General features: G+C 45.4%; 1 protein-coding gene and 1 long non-coding RNA gene across 2 annotated transcripts in view; one reads left to right on the top strand and one right to left on the bottom strand.

Annotated features, from left to right (window-relative positions):
- The window catches only part of Polr1a (RNA polymerase I subunit A), a 60,438-nt gene that overhangs the window by 25,694 nt on the left and 9,538 nt on the right, over window positions 1–25,206 (top strand). The window contains exons 14-27 of the mRNA XM_040737896.1: window positions 4,596–4,787; window positions 10,470–10,619; window positions 11,435–11,618; window positions 12,707–12,789; window positions 12,902–13,060; window positions 14,186–14,284; window positions 16,201–16,353; window positions 18,012–18,094; window positions 19,426–19,591; window positions 20,424–20,645; window positions 21,339–21,553; window positions 22,158–22,325; window positions 22,891–23,026; window positions 23,372–23,529. Coding sequence (XP_040593830.1) covers window positions 4,596–4,787; window positions 10,470–10,619; window positions 11,435–11,618; window positions 12,707–12,789; window positions 12,902–13,060; window positions 14,186–14,284; window positions 16,201–16,353; window positions 18,012–18,094; window positions 19,426–19,591; window positions 20,424–20,645; window positions 21,339–21,553; window positions 22,158–22,325; window positions 22,891–23,026; window positions 23,372–23,529 — 2,168 coding nt within the window. The remainder of the gene's footprint in view (window positions 1–4,595; window positions 4,788–10,469; window positions 10,620–11,434; window positions 11,619–12,706; window positions 12,790–12,901; window positions 13,061–14,185; window positions 14,285–16,200; window positions 16,354–18,011; window positions 18,095–19,425; window positions 19,592–20,423; window positions 20,646–21,338; window positions 21,554–22,157; window positions 22,326–22,890; window positions 23,027–23,371; window positions 23,530–25,206) is intronic.
- LOC121136765 lies at window positions 17,698–19,495 on the bottom strand. The gene is made up of 2 exons (XR_005873885.1): window positions 19,394–19,495; window positions 17,698–18,212 (listed from the first exon to the last, which is right to left on the bottom strand). It is a non-coding gene; the product is annotated as an uncharacterized LOC121136765 (long non-coding RNA).

The following is a 25,206-nucleotide window of genomic DNA, read 5'->3' on the forward strand; positions in this document are numbered from 1 at the left end:
GAGTGCTGGGATTAAAGGCGTGCGCCACCAACGCCCGGCCAAAAGGGAGTTTTTCATGCCTGATTTTTGCTAAATAGTCTATGGCTCATGGGAGAGCATTGTTAGCTCAAATAGGATAACTTTATTTAAGTATATGTGTATATCTATATATATATACACTTACATGTGTCATATGTAATCTTAGATAAAAACATAGTGATTCCTGATGGCTTTTTCATATATCCTTGATGTTGTCTTTCTTCCTTCTTCCCTCTCTTTCCAGCTATATTGACCTCATTTTCCCATCTCCAAGCCTAAATTTTAAGAAGCAGCTTAATCCTAGGTGTCCTGGTGAGATTCCCCCTATAACTCATGAAGACATCTCTTTGTATTCCTTTCATTTCCGTCTCAGGTTGTTCTCATGGGCAACTTCATGTGGCCAGAGTTGTTCAAGTGGATATACCAGAGGGATATACCGACCTATTGCCCTGACCGGCTGATGTGTTCACTTACGTGTCAGGGGTCTGAGTCAGTGGGTGCTGTGGGAGGAACAGAGCAAAGAATGACTGACTGGGAAGAAAGGGCTGAGTATATTCCAGGCTTCACTTCATTCCTCCCACCCGCTCAAAGGACTGAGGCCTTTTCAGAGTGTGCACAGGTTTCTTCCCAATGACATATGGCATTCACTTGGAATGTGGTGGGATCTGAAGAGACTAGAAATAGCGATGGATACCACAGGCATCGTTTACCAAGTGTGTTTCCCATGCCTGTAAAGCACTATGGAGGCTTCTTATTTCACACTGTACACAGTCCTCAGAGGTTAAGTACTACTAATGTCTCACTTTACACTTGAGGAATGGCACTTGCCTAAGGTCACCTAACTAGGAGGAGGACAAGGCGCTCCCAGGTCCTGGTGGTTTTGGCTCTGCTGCAGAGAGGGAAAGCATGGACTCGGGGAATGCTAGAAGCTGCCCAGCACTGTCTGTCCCTAAGATCTTCTCCCCATCAGTAGTCTGTCGCCCTAGGGTATCACTGTGGCTTGCGTGGTTCCCGTTTGTGCTTAACTTTGCTTTTTCTGCCCACATTAGTAGGCCATTGGTTAGCAGAAAGTCCAGATGCTAAGAAGGAGTTCTGATCCCACTGGACCACTCGGAAATTAGGAAAGACAATTCGCTCTTTACCTTTTCATGTAGTAACAGTAGTGAAAAATAATAATAACAACAGGAGTAGCTGTTAGATGGTAGTGATACGAAGCCATCAGCCATCGTGCACTCCAGGCCCTGGACCTCCCGCACCTCGGTCAGCCGTTTACAAGCATTTTCATATGTAGTCTTCACGGTGCCCTTAGAAATAGGTGCCATTTTTCGGGTGAAAAAACACCAAGAGAAATAGTTACCAGTAAGTGATGAGGTCAAGACTCAAACCCCTGAGTCCTTAGCGTCACTTGATGGCTAGGGCTGGGCTTGGGCCTAGGTGGGGACTTACTGCAAAACATGACACCAGGGACTGTTTGAGCCCTGTTTCATCAAAGGGACACTACCAGGAAGCAGCAAGGGAGTTTGTGGCAGTGACTGTGGTCATTGCATACATGGGGAGTTGGGGTACCCTGAAGTCATCAGACTAATGAACTTGCATGTGCGAGTCCACAGAGCAGCTGGAGCTTCCTTTTTATGATGTAGCCTGAAACAGACCAGCCTGTTTGAATCCACACGGACCTCATCACATGCCTGTGTGCTGTGGGTCTTAGGTTAGGCTTATGCTTCCGGGAGAGAAGCAGAACCCAGATAAAAGTGTTTTAAATTGTTTTTAACCCCAGGAACCGAACCTAAGACCCTGCTCATGCTACTCAAGCACTCTGCCATTGAGTCATGTCCCCACCCCACTGAGCTGTACCCTTAGCCTTGGGGGTGGCCTGCAAGTTCTCTTCACTTTCAGTCAGTTCATTTTGTCAGAAGTTAAGATGTTGGTCAGTTTTACTTAGTCGTTAGTATAAATACAAGAGTGAAATCCTTATTTTACAGTTGTAAAAACACAGCATCTTTGGTGGCAGAGAACTGATAGTCTAAACAGAAGCCCATTGCTCTAGGACTTTGTTTCCTCCCTTTTTCTCCCTTTTGGCCATTTTCTTCCTTGGGCCCAGGCCTTCATAGACCAGGTAGTTTGGTCTTTTTTTTCCCTTCCTTTTGTTTACGATTCCCTTTGTTCATTGTTTCATTTCTTCTACTTTTTCTTCATTACCTAACTGTAGTGTCAAGTTAAAAAGAACCTTTCACTACTGGCTGTTCTGTGTACTAAGTAGCATTTGTGTTCTCTTAATTAAAAGAAAACAACGGAATTTTTGATTTATCTGAACAATACTCCCCTTTTGTTTCCTGTGTTCACTAAGGACCAAAGCTTTGTGGAAAGTTCTTGACAAAACTTAAGATGTAGTTTCCTGACTTCTATTTAACTAGAAAATTCAAGACATAAAGCATACTATTCTCTAAGCATACTGGCCAAAGATAATAATTTTAGTATCATCTTGCTGGGATGTTAAACAGTCGCAGAACTGACAGTTTTCTGGAGTTTTAATTCAGAATTGTTCTTTCTAACCCTATACAGATTTTTTAAGGGAATTCAAAATTATAAGTAGACCCCCCCCCAGAAATCAAATTAATAAGCATTTCCCCCTAGAATCCATGATTAATGCATTGAAAGCATTTTAGCTCTTTAAGGGATTTTCTAGTACTGGAAAAATTTGGATAGAAAAAGAGATAAGGTACCCTAAAGAGTGAAAATTCTTTAGTATCTGCCCCCAGAGACTGGGATAAATCAATGCATAGTACTGTCTTGGATTTCTTCTCAAATAAAAAAAAAAAAAAGGTGATTTTTTGGATTAAGATGTGTAAGTTTTTTTTTAATTTATATAATTTTTTTCATACAATATGTTTTCATCATATTCTTTAAAAAAGGAATAAAAACCAAAACTAAAAGAGAGATCAATAATACAAAATATATTGAAACAAAAGCACACATACAAAAATACATGGAGTCTGTTTTGTGTTGGCCAGCTACTCCTGGGCATGGGGCCCACCCTGGAGTGCAGTTGATATACCCAGTGTCACTAGGGAAGTTAATTTTTTATTTATGTTAGTAACTCGAAGCCTTCATAAAAAAAAAGGCTAACCGCTCCTTCTGCTCCTGCCTTACATTTATGGCAACTTTTAAGCCCATTTCTAATAACTGTGAGTTTTTATGCACCTATTGTTATAGTGTTTAAACCATTTAACAAGAATCCTCTTAGTCTTTGAATTAGTACATGTGTTCACATTCTGGATCTTCCTACAGTTATGTTGTGAGGGCCCAAGCCCTTGGGTATGAAGCATGACTGTAATATGACAGTCAGATGATAACGTTCTTTGAGTTCTAGTTTCAGTTTTTTCTCAGATTCCTGTAAACATTACAAAGTTTCAGAAACTACTTACAGAATGTCAATGAGGGTAGCTATTTTTACTTCTGTTTGCCTGTGTTGCCATGAACACAGACCTGACAGATAAGGTCCAGGAGACTAGAGATTACAAAGACAGGGAAAATGTCAAATGAAATTGATGTGCCCACTGAAACTAGGGTTTTAATAAAATCCCATGTTTTGGCCTTAGGTAGGTAATACCTTTATGAGAACTTACCCTGAACTACATGCTGTGTTCTGAAGACACGCTTGTAAAGGACATTCTTTTGCAATATAGTCAAATACGTCAAAACCCTCTAGTGGTCCTCTCAGAAACACTCAGCCCAGAGCAATGGTGGTGTATACCTTCAGTCACAGCACTCAGGGAGGCAGAGGCAGGCAACTCTCTGTAAATTCAAGGCCAGCCTGGTCTACCATAATGAATTCCAGGTACATAGTGAGACCCTGTCTCAAAAAGACCTCCTCCTCTCTCCCCCCAAAAAAAGAACCCTGAGCTCTTAATGTCCTCTGGGCTGACCCCAAGTCATCCCTAAGGCTTCAGCTGCACTGCTGCTCTTAGAGAGACAGAGTCCGGCCACCCCTCTCAAGTCTGTATTATGGCCCATTCTGTGCTTTTCTTCTATGACATTTAAAACTTTGTGGTTGTATGTTCATCTCAGCATTTGTTTACTGTCTGGCTTTTCCTGAAACAGGTTGATGACCTACCTAATCCTAGACATACAGTAGGCTTTCAATAAATATTTGTTAAATGGATGACTGATTTACAGAAGAACAAGGGCAGAAATGTGTGAAAAATGCAAAAACATAAAACCAAACTACAAAAAACAAGAACATGGCCGACAACAACCCAACCAGACTTATACATAAATGCCAAAAATCTACTGAGTAACTAGAACCAGATGGGATTAAGTAAGGAAGATTTGTGGAAACGGATGAGTTTGAAATACTTTGCCATAAGACAGTAGGCAGATGGCAGAAGTTGAGGGCGGTAGTGACTCCTGCTCGTGTTATTTGTGAGGTCGTCTGTTTCTAAATTAGAACATGGAGGGATAGATAGACTGGGTGTTATATGAAAGCTCTTGATAAAATGGCTTCCAAGCAGATGGTCAGAAATTGAGGAGTTTGACTTGAAATTTGTCATCACTCTTCTTTTCTTTTTGATTTGTAGGATGGCCAGCCATTGGCGGGATTGATTCAAGATCACATGGTTTCAGGTGCAAACATGACCACTCGGGGATGCTTTTTCACCCGGGAACAGTACATGGAGCTGGTATACCGAGGGCTCACAGACAAAGTGGGACGGGTGAAACTCTTTCCTCCGGCCATCCTGAAGCCCTTCCCACTGTGGACAGGAAAGCAGGTAATTGGGAGAATAGCAGCCGGTATATATTCTAAAAAGAAATAAGCCACTCATAATAACAGTTTCAATTCCAAGACATCCCAGGCCAGAAACAGAAAAATCTCTAATCATGAAATAATCTGACTTTCCCTTTGCATGGGACCCCAAGGTCTGGAAAACCCAAAGGTGATTTTACTAAAAACAGATTGCATGGTTCCTGTTTATAGATTATAACATAAACTCAGTGTCCACTAATGTCAATGGTGTTATAGTTCTAGTAGTAAGGTTTATTGAAAAATACCGAAGGCTTTGCTAAGTTCATTGATAAAAAAAAATTTTTAGTGCTTAAATCCAACCTTCTCTCTTTAGCAGATAATAATGCTGAGATTTAATGTTAAATTACATTTCAAGGTTATTAGAGGCAGAACTGGAATTCAAACTCATGATTTTTTAATGCCGAAAGTAACCATATAATAGTATGTATGGAAATCAAATGATAAAATTACACTACAGTTCAGAAGTATCAACTTCTAGACTCTTGGCTCTTTATCCATAAAAAGTTGGTTTGAATTAGTCTCTGCAGCCTGCTCCAGCTGTGTAATTCTTAGTCCATGAAAGTGGTTGGGTGGTTTTTTTGTTTTATTTTGTTTTCAAGACAGGGTTTCTCTGTATAGCCCTGGATGTCCTGGAACTCACTCTGTAGACCAGGCTGGCCTTGAACTCGGAGATCCAGCTGCCTCAGCCTCCCAAGTGCTGGAATTAAAGGTGTGTGTCATCACTGCCTGGCTTACTCTGTAAATTGTTTAAACACCATCATTATTTTATGAATGATTGTGTATCCATTTTGTCTCTGTAAAAAGCACCATATGTGAGGAAGAGTTTACTTTAGCTCAGAGTTTCCGAGCTTTCAATTTTGGGAACTTGACTCTGTAGCTTCCAGACCTTTTTGTGGTGAGTCAGAACGTTAAGAGTGGAGCAATTGGTAGAGCAGGACAGGAGACAGAAAAAGAAGGAAGAAGAAGCATCGAAGAGAGGCCCTTCAGGGGCATGCTCCAGGGACATGTGCCTCCTACTGTAGTAGTGGGGTCAGTAAACCCATCCGTGGATTAGCCCATTGATGGAGTTAGCACCCTCAAGATCCAGCCAACTCTCAGTAGCCCCATCAGCTGGGACAAAGCCTTCAACACAAGATCTTCTGAAAGAATGATTCATATCTAAATCAATGCAGCTACTGAATTTAGAATGGCTATTGCTTTTCTCATTGCTGTGACAAAATACCTGACATGGCAGGAAAGGTTGGTGACAGGAACTTGAGGCATCTGTCACATTGCATGCACAGTCAACAAGCATGGAGAGATGGACCCTGGTGCTCAGCTCACTTATGGGGTAGTGCTCCCACATTCAGGGTGAGTCTCTTCGGTTAAAGTTTCCTAGAAATACCTCACAGACACACCCAGAGTAGTGTTTCCATAGTGATTCCAAATCCCATCAAGTTGACAGGTTTTTTTTTTTTTTTTACTTTATTGTGTGCGTGCGTGCGTGTGTACAGGTGTTGTGGCACTCTGGTGAAAGTCAGAGGACAACTTTTAAGAGTTAGTTCAGAATATTGCTGTCACCCTACAAGAAATCCTGTTATCTGTTAGTGGTCATTAGTGATCAGTCCCACTTCCTCCCCCCACTTCTAGTCTCTATGACTTTGCCTAATTTGTGCATTTCATCTAGGTCATATTATACAATAAGGCTTTTGTAACATGCTTCTTTGATTTTATATAGTGTTCTGAAGGCTTACCTATTTTTTGATGGCCAAAGAACATTCTGTCGTGTGGACATACTATATTCTGTTTATTCATTTTCAGTAGAGAACGGATAATTAAGGTTGTTTCCACTTCTTGGGTAGTGTAAGTAAAGCTGCAGTGGACTTTTCCACCCCCACCTCGTAAGCATGTGTTTTCAGTTTTTTAGTGTATTACTAAGGTTAGAAACATACTGCAATTCTGCATGTTATACTCTGTGGTTTTTGAGGAACATCAAGCTGTTTTTCAAAGTTGACATAGTTTATATTTCTACCAGCAATATAGATGGATTCACTGTCTTTTTGACAAATGTCTGTTCAAGTTACTATGGTATTTGTCTTTTTAGTGAGTTGTAAGAATTTTTTATATATTCTGACCATTAACATCATTACATCATGTAAGTAATTTATAAATCTTTTCTCCAGTTCATGGAATATTTTTCTATTTTCTTGTCATTTGGCAAAGTTTAAATTTAGATAAAGTCCAATTTGCCAACTGTTTTTGTCACTTATACTTATTGTCACAATTAGCCATTTTATTGGTTTAGCTATGAATTTAGGTATTGGATCCATTGGGTTAACTTTCATTTGTGATGTAAGATGAGGATCAAAATTGACTCTTGGATATATATATGTGTGTGTTTTTTTCCCAGCACCAGGTGCTGAGAATATTGATCTTTTCAATTGAATGTCCTCAACACTAGATCTAAAAGCAATTACTTGTAAATATTTCTTTCTGAACTCATTTATATTGCATCTGTTAGTGTGTCTATCTTAATGCCACTGCCATGCTTCCTTGTTTCTGTAGCTTTGCAGTGAGATTTAAGATCAGAATGAGTCTTCAGCTCTGCTCTTCTGTTTTGAGATTGCCTGGCTGAGGTTCTTTGCATCCCCATTATTTTGGAGCCCTTTTCACTTCTCAGCAGTGTGCTATCATCTTTATTGCTAAGTGTCTTGTTTTATATGTATCTATGTGCCTGTTTGTTCGTATGTGCCGCATATGCGTTCAGCCACCCATGGAGACAAGAAGAGGGCATCAGACCCCCTGGAACTGAACTCCCAGGCGTTAGTTGAGAGGTGCCTGACTAAGGCACTAAGAACTGAACCTGGGTCCTGTGCAAGAACAGCAAGGGCTCTTATCCTCTGAGCCATTTGCCCTTGAGGGGTTAAATCTTAAACTGTTGTTAGGGGTTTTTGCATGTGTGTCAAGGTCAAAGGACAGCTTGCAAGAGTCAGTTCTCTACCATGTGAGTCCTGGAGATTAAGCTCCGGTCTTCAAGTTTAGTAGCAAACATCCTTACCTGCTGGGGAGTCTTACAGGCCCTTCTTTGGTTAAATTTATTCCTGAAGTACTTGATTCGTTTTGGTGCTTTATGTGTGAATTTTGTTGTCAGATTAATTTTGAGACTGATTGTTGCCAAAACATGGTGGCATTATTGCTCCTGTAGGTTGATCCCCTTCATCTTCACTGGAGTAATATACTAGCTATGATAATGATAATTTTGGTAGAATGCTGAAGAACATCCTCTGTATTCCATAGTTTTGCTCTTTCTGTTCCAATCTGAGCGCATTTTGTTTTCTTACCCAACCTTCCTAGCAAGAACCTCTAGTACACTATTTAGCAGCAATGGCAAAAGTAGACGACCTTGTCCTGCACCTGATTTTAGGTAGGAGCGTGCAGACTTTCACTGAGTATGCTAGCAGTGGTTTTGCATAAATGCTTCTTCAGGTTGTAAATATTTATTCCTAGTTCTTAGTCCGTGGCTTTTTCTTCATCGTTAGATGTTCTTTCTATTGTAGGTGAGATGGCAGGCCATATTTCTGTATGTGAGAGATTGGTTATGTCTGTTACCTTACACCAAATTCCAGTCTTGACTGTGTCCAGGCTGGCATCCCCCACTATCCATATGTTGTTTTGATTAAGGTACAGTTTATGGCAAGCAGCCCATACTTTCTGCTCCTACTCCTTACCCCATCCCCCTCAGTCTGTAGAGCTGAGGTTTGGGAAGAGTGAGCCTTCTGATTGTCTTCTGTTCCAGAAACAGTGTTATCTGCTTTCTTTATTTTTATTTCTTACATATTTTTATTTGTTTACTCTCACATGCACAGGTATTTTGTTTGCTTGTGTATCTGTGCACCGCATGTATGCAGTGCCCTGTAGAGGCCAGAAGAGGGCATCAGATTCCCTGGAGTTACAGGAGGTTAGCTGTCATGTAGGTGCTAGAAATTGACCCAGGTCCCCTTTAAGAGCAGTCAGTGCTCTCAACCACTGAGCCACCTCTCCCACCTCTCCCCAATGCCTGCAACACCTGCTTATTTGCCCCCAGCCCGCTCACTCTGTGGGAATGTGCTTGGCAACCCTCCTAAGCTGGTCCATTGTTGTCCCCAGAGACACCTGCCTCCCTGTGTACAACACCTGCTTGACAATGCGCCTCTCCTGGCCTTCTGTCAGCAACTGTTTGCCAAGTGATAACTTTTCTGGTTGACTTGGGAAAGACACCCTGACCTTTCAGTACTAAAATTAATTCTAGTTACATCAATTTACTTGTGGCATTTAGTGCCATAAAAGCTGATTGGCATCAGGTGATGGGCTTATCAGTCATCCTTATCAGTGTGACACTTGCTTTCGAAGGCATTTACTTTGTTCAGAGTGTAGACTGGGAATTATTTATAGTAAATGGACCTGCATTTATTTTCCCAAGATTCCTGTTACAATCCTCGCCCTACCCCCACCCCAGGGGGATAGTATTGCAGGATGAGGCCTTTGGGAGATGTTTTAGGTCATGGGAGCAGAATGAATGGGATTAGCATCTTTGTAAGTCTTCCAAGCACTCCTTCCACCAAGTCAAGGAGAGTAAGACGTCTCTGTTTATGAACTAGAAAGCTTGACCCTCCCCAGACTCCTAGTCTGCCTTATTTTGTCCTTTTCTGTTCCCATAACTATAAGAAGTAAATTCATATTCATGCTCTATGCAGTTTAGGGTATTTAGGTATAGTAGCCCAAGGCAGAACACATCAAAACCTGCCAGATACTCTCCTTCTCACCCAGACTAAGCCTTTCTACCCATCCTTCCTGCCCCTTGCCTTGAAACACGTGATCTAGGCCCTGACTGCTCTGGTCTTCAGCACCGCTGACTGAGGCCTCCCCTGGCTACCTTATTAAAATCACGATGCCCTCTTGTTCTCTGTGGTGAGTTGCCTTTCCTTGTTCTGTTTTCCTCGAGAGCACAGACCCCTAGGGAGTCGTGGCTCCAAGGAGCTTCCCCCTCTCCTCAGTGCTTGGCTCATAGCAATTGGTATACAATTGCCAAATGACTGAATGTATCTTGTCTGAAGGCCGTGTACTAGATCGGAATGTGCCCCTCATGTATGACCCACACCGGGACATCCCAATCCTGGTGCCTCACCCTGCGGCCTGTTTCTCAGATGTTTCGGGCCGCCCATGGGACGCTCCTCAGTCAGTTCCCTGCTGTGGCCCTACCTTGTTTACTTAGATTAAGCTCTTGTGCAGAGAGCAAGTTACTAAACACAGTAGTAACTTTCACTGTTTGAGGATGACTGAGGAGGTGTGCCAGCTTTCCATTTTGGCAGGTGAGGAGTGTTAGAAGCCTTACCATCTCAACTTTGCTAACTCTTCACTTCTGTTATTTTACCACATTACCAGGCACTGACCCCAAAACAATTATCCTTCCTTTGGCCTGTTCAGAAATGTAATGCAATTCTCAGAGATTGCTCACTTTAAGATCAAGTATTTTAGGGAGTAAAAATCCTAATGAAGTTTTAGTATATTTTTGGCGAGCTTGGTTTCAGAGCACCTGATTGCTTTACTGTGCCTTGAGAGCATGAGAAGTGACATTGGAGGAGGGTAGTTGTCTCTTCTCCTTCCATCATCTTGTCCTCTTTTCCTCCAGGTTGTGTCAACCCTTCTCATAAACATAATCCCAGAGGACTACAGCCCCCTGAATTTATCGGGAAAGGCAAAAATCGGCAGTAAAGCCTGGGTGAAGGAAACTCCACGGCCTGTCCCTGACTTTGACCCTGACTCCATGTGTGAGTCCCAGGTATGGCTGCTCTTTATAAAGCTGATTTCTGTTCCTGTTGGTAGATTGACTTAAAACAAACCCAGAAACTGATTCTGTGCCTCAGAAGACAAATTTTGTCCAAGGTGGTATCCTCCTTTGTTTAAGAGTGGCCGAGGTTGCTCTGTGCCTTCTGGCCCTCAGAATGAAATGCCTGCTGATTTGGGAAGGCTTCCCAAAACCTGGTGCAGATTCTTCAGTGCTTACATGTAGAGGCCATGTTTTCTTTCAAGACCTGAGTGGTTTCAGTTAACCAAATGCCTGCTCCAAACATTCAGGCTTGGGGAAGGCCCGGGTGGTCACTCCCAAGTGCTTTGTGGCTGTGAGAACACACCGACACTTAACATCGGCCTCTGTGTGTTCTTGGTGAACAGGCATCTAAAGTCTGCAGCTGGCTGTATATTTTTAACAGGACCTGCTTTCCCTGTCCCTGTCTCTTCCCTCTGTTGTGTTGGGTATTGAACCCAGGGTCCCCTGCATGCTTAGCATGAACTCAACCAGTGAACCCCATCCCCTGCCCTATGCCAGGACTAACAAATGTCCTGTGAAGACCCAGAGCAGTTACTTCTTTTCCCTGTATAGATAACAGCTTACTGTGTGCAGTCAGAAACTTAGCCAGTGTCCGTCTCCCTTTTAAAATATGTGTTAGTTTCCTATATTCCCTCCTTTTTTCCCTGGGGGATCTGAGGCAGGCCTCAGTAGAGGGACATACACAATAAAGCTAATAATACGTGACTTGGTGGCTCCTCCAAGAGATGGCGCCTGCAGCCTGGCATTGGTGACCTCTCCCTACACAGGTGATCATCAGGGAAGGGGAGCTTCTCTGCGGAGTGCTGGACAAGGCCCACTACGGGAGCTCTGCCTATGGCCTGGTCCACTGCTGCTATGAGATCTATGGGGGCGAGACCAGCGGCAGGGTTCTCACTTGCCTAGCCCGCCTCTTCACTGCCTACCTGCAGCTCTATAGAGGTTTCACCTTGGGTAAGTACTGGCTCATGGCCCTGGCTCTGCTGACCCTGCAGGCTGGCATCTGAGCTGTTTGCGTGGTGGCTGTTTAGGCTCTTCCCTTCAGGGCTCTTCATCCTGTCTGACGTTCCACATACACGGTTCCTTTCCCCACCACAGCACAGAGCAGTCCTTCCCATCCTGCCCCTTTCCTCACCCCACCTTTATGATAGAAGAAGCTCCCACACCCAGCTCACAAGTGGAGAGCAGACCTAACCAACCGTCACGTGGCACCAATAGGAATGGCACAGCGCTCCGATGATCCAGATGCCACAAAGCCAACAGAGGAAGCAAGGCCAGGCTAGGAGGGAGTCAGCCTCAAGGGAGGGCTGGCTAACCTCATTCCAGCCCACTGAGACAAAGGTCATCATTACAAGGATGACCCGGATGTGACCTCATGGCAGGGCCTATGGTTTTGGCTTCCACGGAGAGGAATCTTTTCTGCTCAAATGTAGTCTTCAGAAACCTCCAAGTTTCTAGGCTGTTGTACTGGGATTCCAGGTGTTGGTTCTAGTTTTTAAATAGTCAGTTGTTGCCTTCCCACCCAAACCTTGGCTGGGGGATTCTTAAGTCTGAAGCATTCACAGGTAGAAACAAAATATCGTTGGGTTTGAAAGAAGTTACTGTTTCTGAGACATTGCTGAGAACCATTTGACTGCTGCCCATAGTTGACATGGGTGTGTACTTGGTTGATATGGGTGTGTACTTGCATATTCACAGCTGTACATAGGGCTCCTGGGATGCTCACTGTCAACCTCTCTTCTGCCACTGAACAGCTTTTTAACCAAAGTCTCTAGCTGGATATAGCCAGCCTCTGGCTAAAAGACACTTTGTAACTCACTCAAGCCTAGGCTTACTATCTACCCATATACTCTCAATAGTAAGCCTTGATTTTATCACTTATGAAATGTGCAGGCTTTCTTAAGCATACACTGATGTTATATCGCTCGTCCAGGGCTTCCTGTATCTGTGACTCTCAGCTTTGGATCTGAGCATCACCAAGTTTACAAGCCAGTGAGACTTTAGGCCTGGGCCCTGTTGAACTTATGTGTTTGACTTTGCAGGTGTAGAAGACATTTTGGTTAAGCCAGATGCAGATGTAAAGAGACAGCGCATCATTGAAGAATCTACCCAGTGTGGGCCCCGGGTAAAGAAGAGGGCCGGGAGGTTGTGACCTGCTGTCCAAAGGCCAGTTATCTTACAGACTAAAAACCACATCCTCCTTTGGCTACCCCCTCCTGTTCCTTTCTTCATTCTAGGCTGTCAGGGCTGCGTTGAACCTGCCAGAAGCTGCATCATGTGATGAGATCCAAGGGAAATGGCAGGATGCCCATCTGGGCAAAGACCAGAGGGATTTTAACATGATTGATATGAAGTTCAAGGAGGAAGTGAACCACTACAGCAATGAGATCAACAAGGTTAGCCTAGCCCTAAAATGCACAGATCCCCATCTTTTTGAATGCTGTTTTTTGTTGATTTGTTTTTAATTACATTTGGATTCTCACCTTGGACCCTTTAGAGCAGTCTGACTATTTAACAACTAAGTAGGCGAGGTTTGAAGTTGGGTAGACTCCATCTTTGTGACGAGCTCAGGGTCTCATTCCCTCCATTGGAGTTCTGGGAAGGCCTTGGGTTCATGCTAACAAGGAAACGCTTTGTGCGACATTTCTAAATGTGCTTGCTTTGGAATTGCTGCATTAACGGGGACTGAAGAAAGGAGCTGGGCTGTAGAACCACTCCACTGTAGGTGGATGCGTAGACTGAGGGGCAGAAGCCATTGCTATGCGGTAGAGCCAGGGGTGAATGCTGGCCTCAAGTTCACATTGTACTGGGTAATTGCTGTGTGACCTTACGTGAGTCCTGTGACAGGGCTCCTAGAAGCAGGACTCCTAGGACACCTACATAAGTGGTGTGACAGGGCTCCTAGAGGCAGGTATGTGAGGCGCGCTGCTTCACAGTGCCTGCAGAGAGGGTTAGGCACATGTGCAGTGCCAAGCCCAGCTGTGGCAGTTCAGGAGGAGAGGGAATCTGCCTAGGTTGAGGTCACAGCTTGCTTCTCCCTGTGCTCCTGCTCCAGAGCCTGAACTCCCTACCCTGTGGTTTGGAGGAGGAGCCAGCCTGGCTTCCACTCTGCCTGATAGACCCTGGGGCCCAGTCTGAGGAAAGAAAGGACAAGGCTATCATGCAACATCAGAGTTTGTCTGTGGGTTCCCTTCCTGCCTTTCAGCATTCTTCTGGTGACCTAGGAGATAGCTTTCCTCAATAGAAGTTCTTATTCAGAGGGGCCTTCTAGCACAGCCTGGGAAAGCAGGAAGGAGCCGTGTCCACAGGGTTGATAGAGCACATCTTAGAATAGCTTCTTGTCCCCCAGCTCCCACTTCCTGCCCTCTGCCCCTCCTGTGTTGACTAGGGTGTCTGGATCCCCAGGCAAAGGCTTAACAGGTTCAGAACCCATGTCATTGCCCCCAGGATCTCTTTACCTTCTGAATGTGGAATTTCAGAAAAGATGAAGTCACTGACCAGTGTGTTGATTTAATCCACAGGCATGTATGCCTTTCGGCTTGCACAGACAGTTCCCCGAGAACAACCTGCAAATGATGGTGCAGTCAGGAGCCAAAGGGTCAACCGTGAACACGATGCAAGTATGAGCAAAAGCACCTTATCCAGTGTGCCAGAGGGGTGGGCTGCTGTCAGGAGTCAGCTTTCTGCTTCATTTCTGATTTTAAAACATCTTCAATCCATACAAAATCTAACTGAGAAGACTGAAAAACACTAAAGCATATAGATATCAGTGCAGGAACGATCCAGTGTCAGTGCTGGAGACAGAGTTGATAGAAATATGCAAGTTGGTTATGTACCACATGGAGATGTATTATAACATTGTGCTGTATATATGCATGTATTATATCTGCACACTGTGTGTCTGTGTAAAATTTCAGTATAGATCTTGATGTTTAAATAAGGAGATGGCTCAGTAGATTTTGTGCTTCACAAGCCCAAGGACCTGAGTTCAGATCTCTAGAACACCCCCCCGACACACACACAAAATTTTGTTTTGTTTTTGTAGTATTGTTCCTTCAACACTTTTTTAAAATTTATTTTTTATATCCCAATCCCAGTATCCCCTCCCTCCTCTCCTCCCACTTCCTCTACTTCCCCCTCCTCCAGTCTGCTCTACAGAGAGGGTAAGGCCTCCCCTACGAAGTCTACTAAGTCTGTCCCTTCATCTAGTTGAGGCAGGATCAAGGCACCTCCCCACCCCCACACCCCTGTGTCTAGGCTGGGCAAGGTATCTCTCCTTATAGAGTGGCTCGACTAAGTCAGTTTGTGCATTAGACACATACACAGTCTTTTTTGGTTTTTCAAGACAGGGTTTCTCTGTGGTTTTTGGAGGCTGTCCTGGAAATAGCTCTTGTAGACCAGGCTGGCCTCGAACTCACAGAGATCAGCCTGCCTCTGCCTCCCAAGTGCTGGGGTTAAAGGCATGCGCCACCAACGCCCGGCTCACATACACAATCTTATGATTTTGCATGACCTACTTTCTTCATTTACTGTTGCATTATAAGCATTCTTCTAAAGGATCCTTGAGTCTCATTATCTTCCCAGAGTTTCCTGGTACTATGGAGACATTTTCACAAATCTTAGTGCCTGTTTTGGTGTAGGTTTTTTGTTTTCAATCCTGACGACCTTGAGAGACTCTAAGGGACATGTGCCATTGTTCAGTAAGCACCGAGACACAGAGTGGGCTTAAAGGCTGAACACCTTGCCAAAGCCCACTAACTAAAGGGAAATATAGATGCATCCCCACAGGAGTATTCACGAGCGGTTTCCTAAGCATACGGATGAGTGGGTTGACTTCTCTCCAGCTCTAGGATTAGTTTTTCCTGTGGACTTCCATTTCCCTGTGGACTTCCATTGGAACTTTTCTTAGGGTTTTTATTGCTGTGATAAAAGCAGCTTGGGGAGGAGTTTATTTCATCTTAGAACTCTCAGGTCATACTCAATGGCTAAGAGAACACAAGTAGAAACTCGAGGCAGGACCTGGAGCAGAAGCCGTGGAGGATACTGCTTACTAGCTGGTCCCCCATGGCTTGCTCAGCATGCTGTCTTATTCAACCTAGGACAACCTGCCCAGGGGTGACACCACCCCCAGTGAGCTGGGCCCACCCACATTAATCATTAACAAAGAAAATACAGTACAGACTTGCTTCCAGGCAACCTGATAGAGGCATTCTCTTAGATGAGGTTCCTCTACCCAGATAATTGTAGCTTGTGTAAAGTTGTCAAAAAAACAACCAGGACAAACCTTTCAGGTCCTTCCAGGTATAACATGATGATTCTAAGTCACAGCTCTTTTCTAAGCATCTCTTGTTCTCAGCTGTCCCCAAATGGGAAAAACAAGCCAAAGCCAACTTTTTCTTGAAATGTGTTTCCATGACTCGTTTAAACATCTAGTTGACATTCTAGATCTATTTCTGGATGCTTTTCTTGAAGGAGAGCTGAATGTTCTGTTCACACAAGTGAAAACTTGAGTGTCGTTTGTATTTCCTTTCTCCAGATCTCTTGCCTGCTGGGCCAGATTGAGTTGGAAGGTCGGAGACCCCCGCTGATGGCATCTGGCAAGTCACTGCCCTGCTTTGAGCCTTACGAGTTCACACCTAGGGCTGGTGGCTTCGTCACTGGAAGGTTCCTTACTGGCATCAGGCCTCCCGTATGTGTATTTTTAGTATTTTCCCTCCGTTTTAGACCTAGTAGTGGTGACCTATGACCTTATCAATAACAACCTAAGAACAGTCAAGTGAAAAATGGTAAAGGCTAGACCACAGGTTCCAAGAACACATCGGCACCACATGGTGATTACCATTGTGATACTACAGTTAGCAAAGTGCTAACACATAGTAGGCATGTCATACATGTTTAGTGGTAAAATGAAAAGATTGAGTCAAATGTGGTGGCTCATCCTGTAATCCCAGTATTTACCCAAGGAAGGAAGATTGTCATGTTTGAGTCCAGCCAAAGCTGCATAGCAAGTCCTTGCCTCAAAAGAAAATAAAAAGACTAGCATGATCTTGGCCTCACCCTTGGCTATGATGTAGCCTCTCTAAGCCAGTTCTTTGCTGCTTCAGAAGTAGCTAGAAAAGGGAGTATCAGTCACCAAGGTCTCATGTCACTAAAAGGAGCATGATGGAGATTAAATTCAAATTTTATGAAGTCCCCATTTTCCATTCCCTCCCCTCACTCCATAATAGTGGGACATCTGTAGAAGGTACCTTATTCTGCTTCAGCAAATACATTCCTTAGGGGAATGGTCTTTTGCATGTTAGTACCTTGGTTCCATGGTGTCGTGCATGTCTAAAAGAAGGCCACGTCTAGAGGGAACTATTCCAAGGCTGCTAAATACTCCATTGACTCCACTCAAGCATTCCCAGGATCATCCACAGCCTATAGGCAAGAGATGGTAATGGGTTGATGTAGTCTAGAATATTTCAAATTCTGAGAGTTAGAGGCCAGCCTGGTCTACATAGTGAGTTCCGGGACGTCCAGAGTTACATAATAGAGAGACCCTGTCTCAAAAAAAGAAAAAATAGTTGTAGTAGATAGTGTTCAGAATTCCTTTATGTAATAAAACAGAGTAGAGTGGTAAAGAAAATATAGTCTGTCCTATGTAATAAGTGATGAGATAGTATCATAAAAATTTACCTTGAGTTCTCTCTCTTAGTGTGTTTGCATGTATGTGGTATGTGTGTGCATGTTTGCTGATGGATGTTGTAAATGTATTCTTCCTGTGATGAAAGTCAAAATTTTGGAAAAGCTATGTAGACAATAATATTTCAAATTCTGACTCCCATCCGTCAGTGTATCAAGAAATCATTGAGCTGGGCATGTGAGCTATCGTATAGCCCACAATGTAATCCCAATTAAAGCTCACAACTGTAATCTCAATTAGTCAGGAGCCTGAGGCTGGAGGATGACAAATTCAAGGTCAGTTTGTACTACATATAAAGAAAGCCCTTATCTCAGAACCAAACAAAGAGAAGTTTGGGAAACACCTTAATTGCTGGATCCAAGCATGGAATTTATAGGATGTTATTGAGCATTTGCTTTGCTTCTCACTGGAAATGTGGCATGAAGTGTCTTGAGGATGGCATAGTACATGTAGGGCTTTCAGCTCCTGCTGCTTTTGATCCACCTCTACCTCAGGCAGGGAAGAGAGGGATCCCAAGGCTTGTGAAAGCTAGGGTTCTAGGATCTCTGGAGGGAGCAGTCTGCATGGCTCGGGAAGGGTGCGTGGGTGGCACCTGAGTGGCCTTCTAGGGAGTACACTGTGCTCACTGCCACCTCTGAGGTTTGGCTCCCACACTCCCGTAGGAGTTCTTCTTTCACTGCATGGCGGGACGAGAAGGCCTGGTGGACACCGCTGTCAAAACCAGCCGGTCTGGCTATCTCCAAAGGTAAAAGCACCTGTAGCCTCTGGTGAGCGGGGTTGGTTTCCCAGGACCTTGCACTTGTCACGTGTCACTGAGGATTCTTTGGATGATACAGTCGCTTTTAAATGACTCCTTGTGTGGCCTGAGACAGAAAATAGCACAGAGTGTTACTACATTACTGGTCAGCATGCCCTCAGACGTTTACACAGCAGACCCTGTACTCTGCAGGCCTACATGTGCCAAACCTGTGTGCTGCGTGTACTTCAAAACATCTGTGAACACAGCCCAACACAAAATTGGGACCTAAACATTATGAGATTCCTTATGCATATATAAAGCTCGGTTACCCAGTTCTCAGGGTGAACTTTGTAGATGACAACATGATGAGCAGGGTCAAAAGGTTGGGCATATCTGGTTGGCAGTGGTGAGTTCGTCCTTTGTTTGAGAGGCTCAGCAACCTGGAGTAAGTAGAGTGCTGGAGTAACAGGTGTCCCCCTGGGAGGTCACCAGCCAAGACCTCTTCTGCCCTCTGGTAGAAAAGGCTAGGTCATGTACCTAGCCTTGTTATGAAGGTGGCAGGATTGAATTTTAAACCGAGACAAAGCCCAGCTAGAGGGAGCAGTCATGCAGGCAGCAGTCCCTGCACTCTGGTGTCCCATGTACATGGCTGTCCCAGGTCTGTCCCTGCCCTCCCCCTCCACGGTGCAGAGTGGGAGGTTCAGCCTCTGGGGATTTTTGTCATGGTTCTTTCTGAGCTCAAAGGACATTCGATTCTGAGAATAATGATGGGATGGAAAGCATGGAGACCCCATACCTCTCCAGCTGTTCTGCTGAGCACTGGAGTCAGGGTGACAGGCAGCACAGATCCTCCATGTCTTTCCCTCACTGGTTACTGCTTTGACATTTCCCCTGTTTCTGAACTCAGACTTGCCAAGCCTGCCTACCCTGTTCTAGTCTCTTCCTCCTTGACTCAATGGCAGTAGTGTAGGGAGGACAAGAGTAACATTGAGTGGAGACACTCCTGAGTGGCCCGTTGGTAAGAAGCCCACCTGCAGAGCTGGCAGTGCCCGAGCAGGTCAGGGGAGTCAGGTCGGTCCCCTTCCTTCCCAGGAACTGGCCTAACCAATTCCTCTGTATGAGCAGATGTTGAACCTCCCTTCACCATAAATTGTTCAAGGATGCACGTGGAGTGTAAGAAAAACTGGGAAGCACATGAGCGGTGAACTCTGGGCATGATAGAATCCAAGCATGGGACCCCGTAGAATTAAGAGTGAACAGCAAGAGAATGTCACTGTCCTCTCAGAGCCCCTGGGAGGTGTTTACCTGTGGGCGCTGAGCAGGGTGTCTCCTCACAGGTGCATCATCAAGCACCTGGAGGGGCTGGTCATCCAGTATGATCTGACAGTCCGAGATAGCGACGGCAGCGTGGTACAGTTCCTGTACGGGGAGGATGGCCTGGACATCCCCAAGACACAGTTCCTGCAGCCCAAGCAGTTCCCCTTCCTGGCCAGCAACTATGAGGTAAGGTCAGACTCCTGTGCCTTTGGGTGGTGGCTAGGGTCCCGTTACTCCATCCATGTGACCATGAGAAAAACTGTGAGTTTGTAAAGTCCCACCAGTGTCTTGAAGCATTTGATATCTTCAAAGCTCCTGCTAACCATGACCACATGAGGTCATGGCAGCACATGCAAGTAGTCTTGGTTCTTGGTGCAGTCTAGGGCTGTAGCAGAACTCTACAGTGCTGAGGCAGCTGAATGCTGAAGCTAGGGTAGCCAACTGGTGAGAGGCAGAGTCAGGGTTTGAACACAGCCTACTTTACACACATCTGTAACTTGTACATTCCTTAATTCAGTTACCCTGAAACCATCATGAGCTGTCCAGGACTTAGTGGTTTTTGTTGTTGTGTTTTTTATTGTTTTATTTATTTATTTATTTTGTTTGTTTTCAAGACAGGGCTTCTCTGTGTAGCCCTGGCTATCCTGGAACTCTGTAGTCCAGGCTGACCTTGAACTCACAGAGATCCTCCTGAGTACTGGCATTAAAGGTGTGGTGTTCTACCACCACTGGACCAGGACTTAGTTCTGATGGCAGGATTAAGATCTCACTCTCGGCTGGGCCCTCGTCTGTGTTGTGCCTGTCTCAGTACCTGGGCCATCTTTTCCTCTTACCAAGGCTGCCCTGAATGAGCTGTTCCCTCTCCTCTTAGTGAGGACTTTACTCGCCAGTGGGTGCTTGATCCCTCCAAGAGGTGTTCTGAGGGCTCTTATGTACCTTGGGTGCCTTGAGTAATGCAGTGTGACCCACCTTTCATGCTGTCATCCTACCTGTGTGGTTTGTTTCTTTGTTTGTTTAGGTGATAATGAAATCCAAGCATCTCCATGAAGTTTTGTCCAGAGCAGATCCCCAGAAAGTGCTCCGCCACTTCAAAGCCATTAAAAAATGGCATAGCAAGCATTCCAATGCACTGCTGAGAAAAGGCGCCTTCCTGAGTTTCTCCCAGAAGATTCAGGCAGCTGTGAAAGCCTTGAACCTACAGGGCAAGAACCAGAATGGTCGCAGCCCAGAAACCCAGCAGGTAACATGGGGAAACTGTTTCCTAAGTGCCTGGCATGCTCTGGCCTCAGCTAGAGAAAGAGTAAGTTTCTCCATAATAAAGAATGATACTAATCAAGATGCCAGTGGCGGCCATGTGAGAATATAACTAGGAGACTCACTAGAGAGTGTGAGTAGTAGGGCTTGAAGAGATTACTTGGGCTGGTGATTGAGGTTCTTCACACCAGGCATGAAGGGTCAGGGAGATCAGAGGAAGGGCAGCTGCGAGCAGAGCTCTGGGAAGAGATGTTAGAGAGAGGGCCAGCCTAGGTTGGGGAGAGAGGTGCTAACTGGCATTTGGTAGTCACCTCACTCCAAGTGTCCTGGTTGCCTGGGACAGTTATTCTCCTCTTATCATTCCGTGATCATGAACACTGCCTGTTGGACTCCAAAGGAATCCCAGTTTGACAGTAAATGATGATGTCATGACCCTGCCATGCTTCAGACAAACCAGGATGAATTGCCAAAAGCATTCTGGTCAACAGCATGCCTTGGGACAGAATCTGTTCTCCTGTTTTAAATGTTGAGGTGGCTCTTACCTCACCACAGCCAGGTTTCTGCCTTGCATTTTTCTTTCATCCAAAGCCAACTCTTTGAGTCTTCTTGTGCCTCTGGCTATGCCTGGAGTTGATGGTGCCTTCCCAACTAGCTAAAATACATCTTGCCGTCTGTTCAGATGTTACAGATGTGGTATGAATTAGATGAGAAGAGCCGATGGAAATACCAGAAGAGGGCCGCTCCTTGTCCTGACCCTAGCCTGTCTGTGTGGCGCCCAGACATCTTCTTTGCATCTGTGTCTGAAACATTTGAAAAAAAGATTGATGACTACAGTCAGGAGTGGGCAGCCCAAGAAGAGAGGAGTTACAAGAAATCAGAGCTTTCTCTCGACAGGTGAGGACATTGATCAGTGTGATGGCGTATGGGCCTCCTGACCCACTCCAGAAGAGGAAGGCAACTTCCACCTGCAATCCAGAAGGTTGCATTTGCCTTCAAAAGCACCTAGAAGAACATGTATGGACATGTAGCTCTGTGCCTTCCTCCACATATGCCCTGCCCTCCACACACAGCTGTTCATACTCATCCCAGTTTGTTGAACCCCTTGTAAGACAGTGGTTGTTGCTAATGGGCCAGCCATCTGGGAAGGATGATTAGTACATTGCAGTTACGCAGTGCAGATACATGTAATAGGATCTCCACATGCAGGCGCACACCTCTAACTCTGACTGCTTGGTAAACCCAAACCTATTTCCAGTTTGTTCAGCAGGAAGTGTAAGCCTTCTCCAAACTTCTCTTGCTGGTGTGGGGGGGATATGAATGGTCCCCCAAATAACCACTGCTCAGAGGCCTGTTTACTGGTCTGGCAAGTACAGATGATGTTCTGCGGCAAACCTGAGCAATTAAAACAAGGAAGCAGCTAGAGCTTTGTGTCTCTGGTTTCTGGTGATGGGCAGTCTGATATTTGTTCTTGATCCCTGCTGTCCCCTTCTATCTCCAGGCTGAAAACCTTACTGCAGCTCAAGTGGCAGCGCTCACTGTGTGACCCAGGGGAGGCTGTTGGCCTACTGGCCGCCCAGAGCATCGGGGAGCCCTCCACACAGATGACACTGAACACCTTCCACTTTGCAGGCAGAGGCGAAATGAACGTCACCCTGGGTATTCCAAGGTATGGGTCGCAAGGGTACATACACACTGTGCAGCTGTGAGGTCTGCTGTAATTCTCATGAGTTATTTTATGAGAGGGACAGGGAAGGGGAGCTGGTGAGTGAGAGATTAGGTCTCCTCTTAGTAAAGATCCTCAGTTGATTCGGAGCCTGAGTAGTTTCTGTGGCTAGATGTTTAGGATCTCTGTCATTCCATTTTCTAACAGATTGACTGTGGATAGCTTCCCCAACTTCTCTCCCATGACTGCAGGAGGCTGAGCCCATAGACTATGGGGCTAAGGGTGGCAGAGCTCAGTGAGAGTGCTGAGAGCATCTCTCATCCATTTGGTAAGCTCTAGCTACTGAATGCTAAGAATGGTGAAGGAAGCAAGCCTTAGCTATAACTGCACAGTAGGAGCCAGTACTGCCCGAAAGAATCTGGCGGGAGCAGACTGATAAAACATATTCCCCTGTAATAAATGTCCCAAGGCTTCTCATACCACAGATGACCTCTGCCATCTTTAAAAGAGGTTTCCAGCAAACAAAATCTGGTTATGTCTGATGAGATGTGTCCTTATTCTTTGACAGACTGAGGGAGATTCTTATGGTGGCCAGTGCCAACATCAAGACACCCATGATGAGCGTGCCTGTGTTTAATACCAAGAAAGCATTGAAGAGAGTCAAGAGCCTAAAGAAGCAGCTTACCAGGGTGTGCCTGGGGGAGGTAACTGTCTCTCATACAGGAATTCATGCTGGGTGGAGGCCTAATCCTGCGTCCTCCCACCCCAATAGAGCAGCCAGCTGGCAGGGGAGCCCCAGCCTTCCACCAGGGAGACAGATGCTGTCTCTGCCAGGTGCAAAGCAGGAAGAAGCTTTTAAGATGATTGTCAATTCCATAGCTTCTGCCTGAAGAATGCAGTAAGAGTGCTCCCAGGTTAACTTAGCACACTGCAGGAGTCACACTCTGGAAGTGCTTTCTAGGCTGTACACTCTCCAGCAGAGCTCACCAGGGTTTCTTTGGAGTCTGGGGCCTGAATGGGTCAGACTCTCTGTGTTCATCTGATTCCAGGTATTGCAGAAAGTTGACGTCCAAGAGTCTTTCCATATGGGAGAAAAACAGAACAGATCCCGGGTCTATGAGCTCCGGTTTCAGTTCCTGCCACATGCATATTACCAGCAGGAAAAGTGCCTGAGACCTGAGGACATCTTACACTTCATGGAAACCAGGTCAGCACTCAGCTGTGTTCGTTTTTGACTTTGCCCATGATGCACTCCTGGCAGGAAACCGCAAAGGAAGTGTTTTACAAAACAGTAGGCCCTGACACCTAGTGAGGAGCCCTACCCCAATCTGGCCTGTTAGTGTGACTCTGAGTCATTCCCCCAGCTTGTCTGGGATTGATGAGTCCTCTCCAGCTTATGGTGTCATGATTTGGAAGAACCTGTATGGAAGCAGACCCTTCACAGTGGTGCTCCATGGTGCAGTCCAGCACAGGATATAGTGTTGGATGCTGCATGATTCCAGGTTGTAATGTGGTTTCTAGTCTGCTGATAGGGAGCTTAAACTACTCTGTAGATGGATACTCAGCTTAGAAATCCTGGTTTCTATCCTCTAGGGAGAATGAGCTTCCTTTTTCTCTCAAGTTCAGGTTCCTGCTGGGTGTTTGAAAACACAGGCCATAATGCTGAATGTACAAGGTCAGAGAGAGGGAAGACTCACCAGAGCACTCACTGACCTGATGGTGGTGAAGCAGGTTCACAGGCCGCTGGCAGAGTGTGGAACCTACCAGGAGGTTGGCAACAATGTGGGCCGGGGTGCCCATACCTTCTGACTTAAAACATGAAGGCTTGTCTCCTCTTGCTGTCTTGTTACATGCTTTTGCTTTGGATAGAGAGAGGGAAAAAAAGAAAATCAGTCTCCTAACATTTTAAGTATCAGCAACTAGTACATACACTTTTAGGCAAAAGAGATGCCATCATTAACAGGATTCAGCCATAGGCCCCTGACCATTGCCTTTAATATAGACAGAATCCCAGGTCTCCCCAGAGCTGCTAACTTGCCTCTAGTGCCAGGAGGATCTGACATCCCTGGCCTCTTTGAACCAGGCCAGCAAGATGGCTCAGTGGGTAAAGACACATGCTCCAAGCCTGACATTTGATCCCTGGGACCTCGGTGGAAGGAGAGAACTGACTTAACAGTTGTCTGCACACCGGCATGCATACACACACGCAAAGATACGGAGCGCCAGAGTCAGGGCTAAGAGGAAAGATTGCTCAGCCATCCCTTCCCTATGCTGAGTTAGTCCAGCCAGTTTCTGAGGTGGGCAAGACCAAGAGGGAGGCACTGTTTTGCCTTTTGCCCTTTGCTGTCCAGTCCTAAAGACAGGGGCACATTGTTCACTGGCCTTCTAAGCAGACGACCTTTGGGACGGTTGTCAGGACAGTTGAGCTTGGATCAAAATGACGTTGTTGACAGGAATGACTGACTAGCTGATGCTGCCCAGGTGACATGAGCCCTGAGTGAGGTTGCTGACTGGACTTCAGTCAGGGCCTCCTATGTTTGCTCTGTCAGGCTCCCTCATGTGCTCTGGGACGCTGAGCAAAGTAACAGGAGCACAGTGCAGGTTGCAGCCTGCCAGCTTGTTAGTTAACAAAGAAAAGCAGGACTCCCAAGCACAGCAGCTGTTTATACTGGCATGGAAGCAGAACCATAAGGCCTCTTTAGGATGATTGAGAGGGGGCAGAGGTGACAGCCTGCTCAATTTCTCTTCACCCAGACAGACGCTTTAGATGCCACACAGGTAGGACATCGTGAGGCACATGGCAGCTAAGCTTAGAGTTCTGTCTACCTTGTGAAAATAGTAAATCACTTTTTAAAAAAAGATTTATTTGTATTACTTTAATTAT

Source organism: Mesocricetus auratus, unplaced genomic scaffold (genome assembly GCF_017639785.1).
Source record: "Mesocricetus auratus isolate SY011 unplaced genomic scaffold, BCM_Maur_2.0 Super-Scaffold_100676, whole genome shotgun sequence".
Taxonomy (NCBI): domain Eukaryota; kingdom Metazoa; phylum Chordata; class Mammalia; order Rodentia; family Cricetidae; genus Mesocricetus; species Mesocricetus auratus.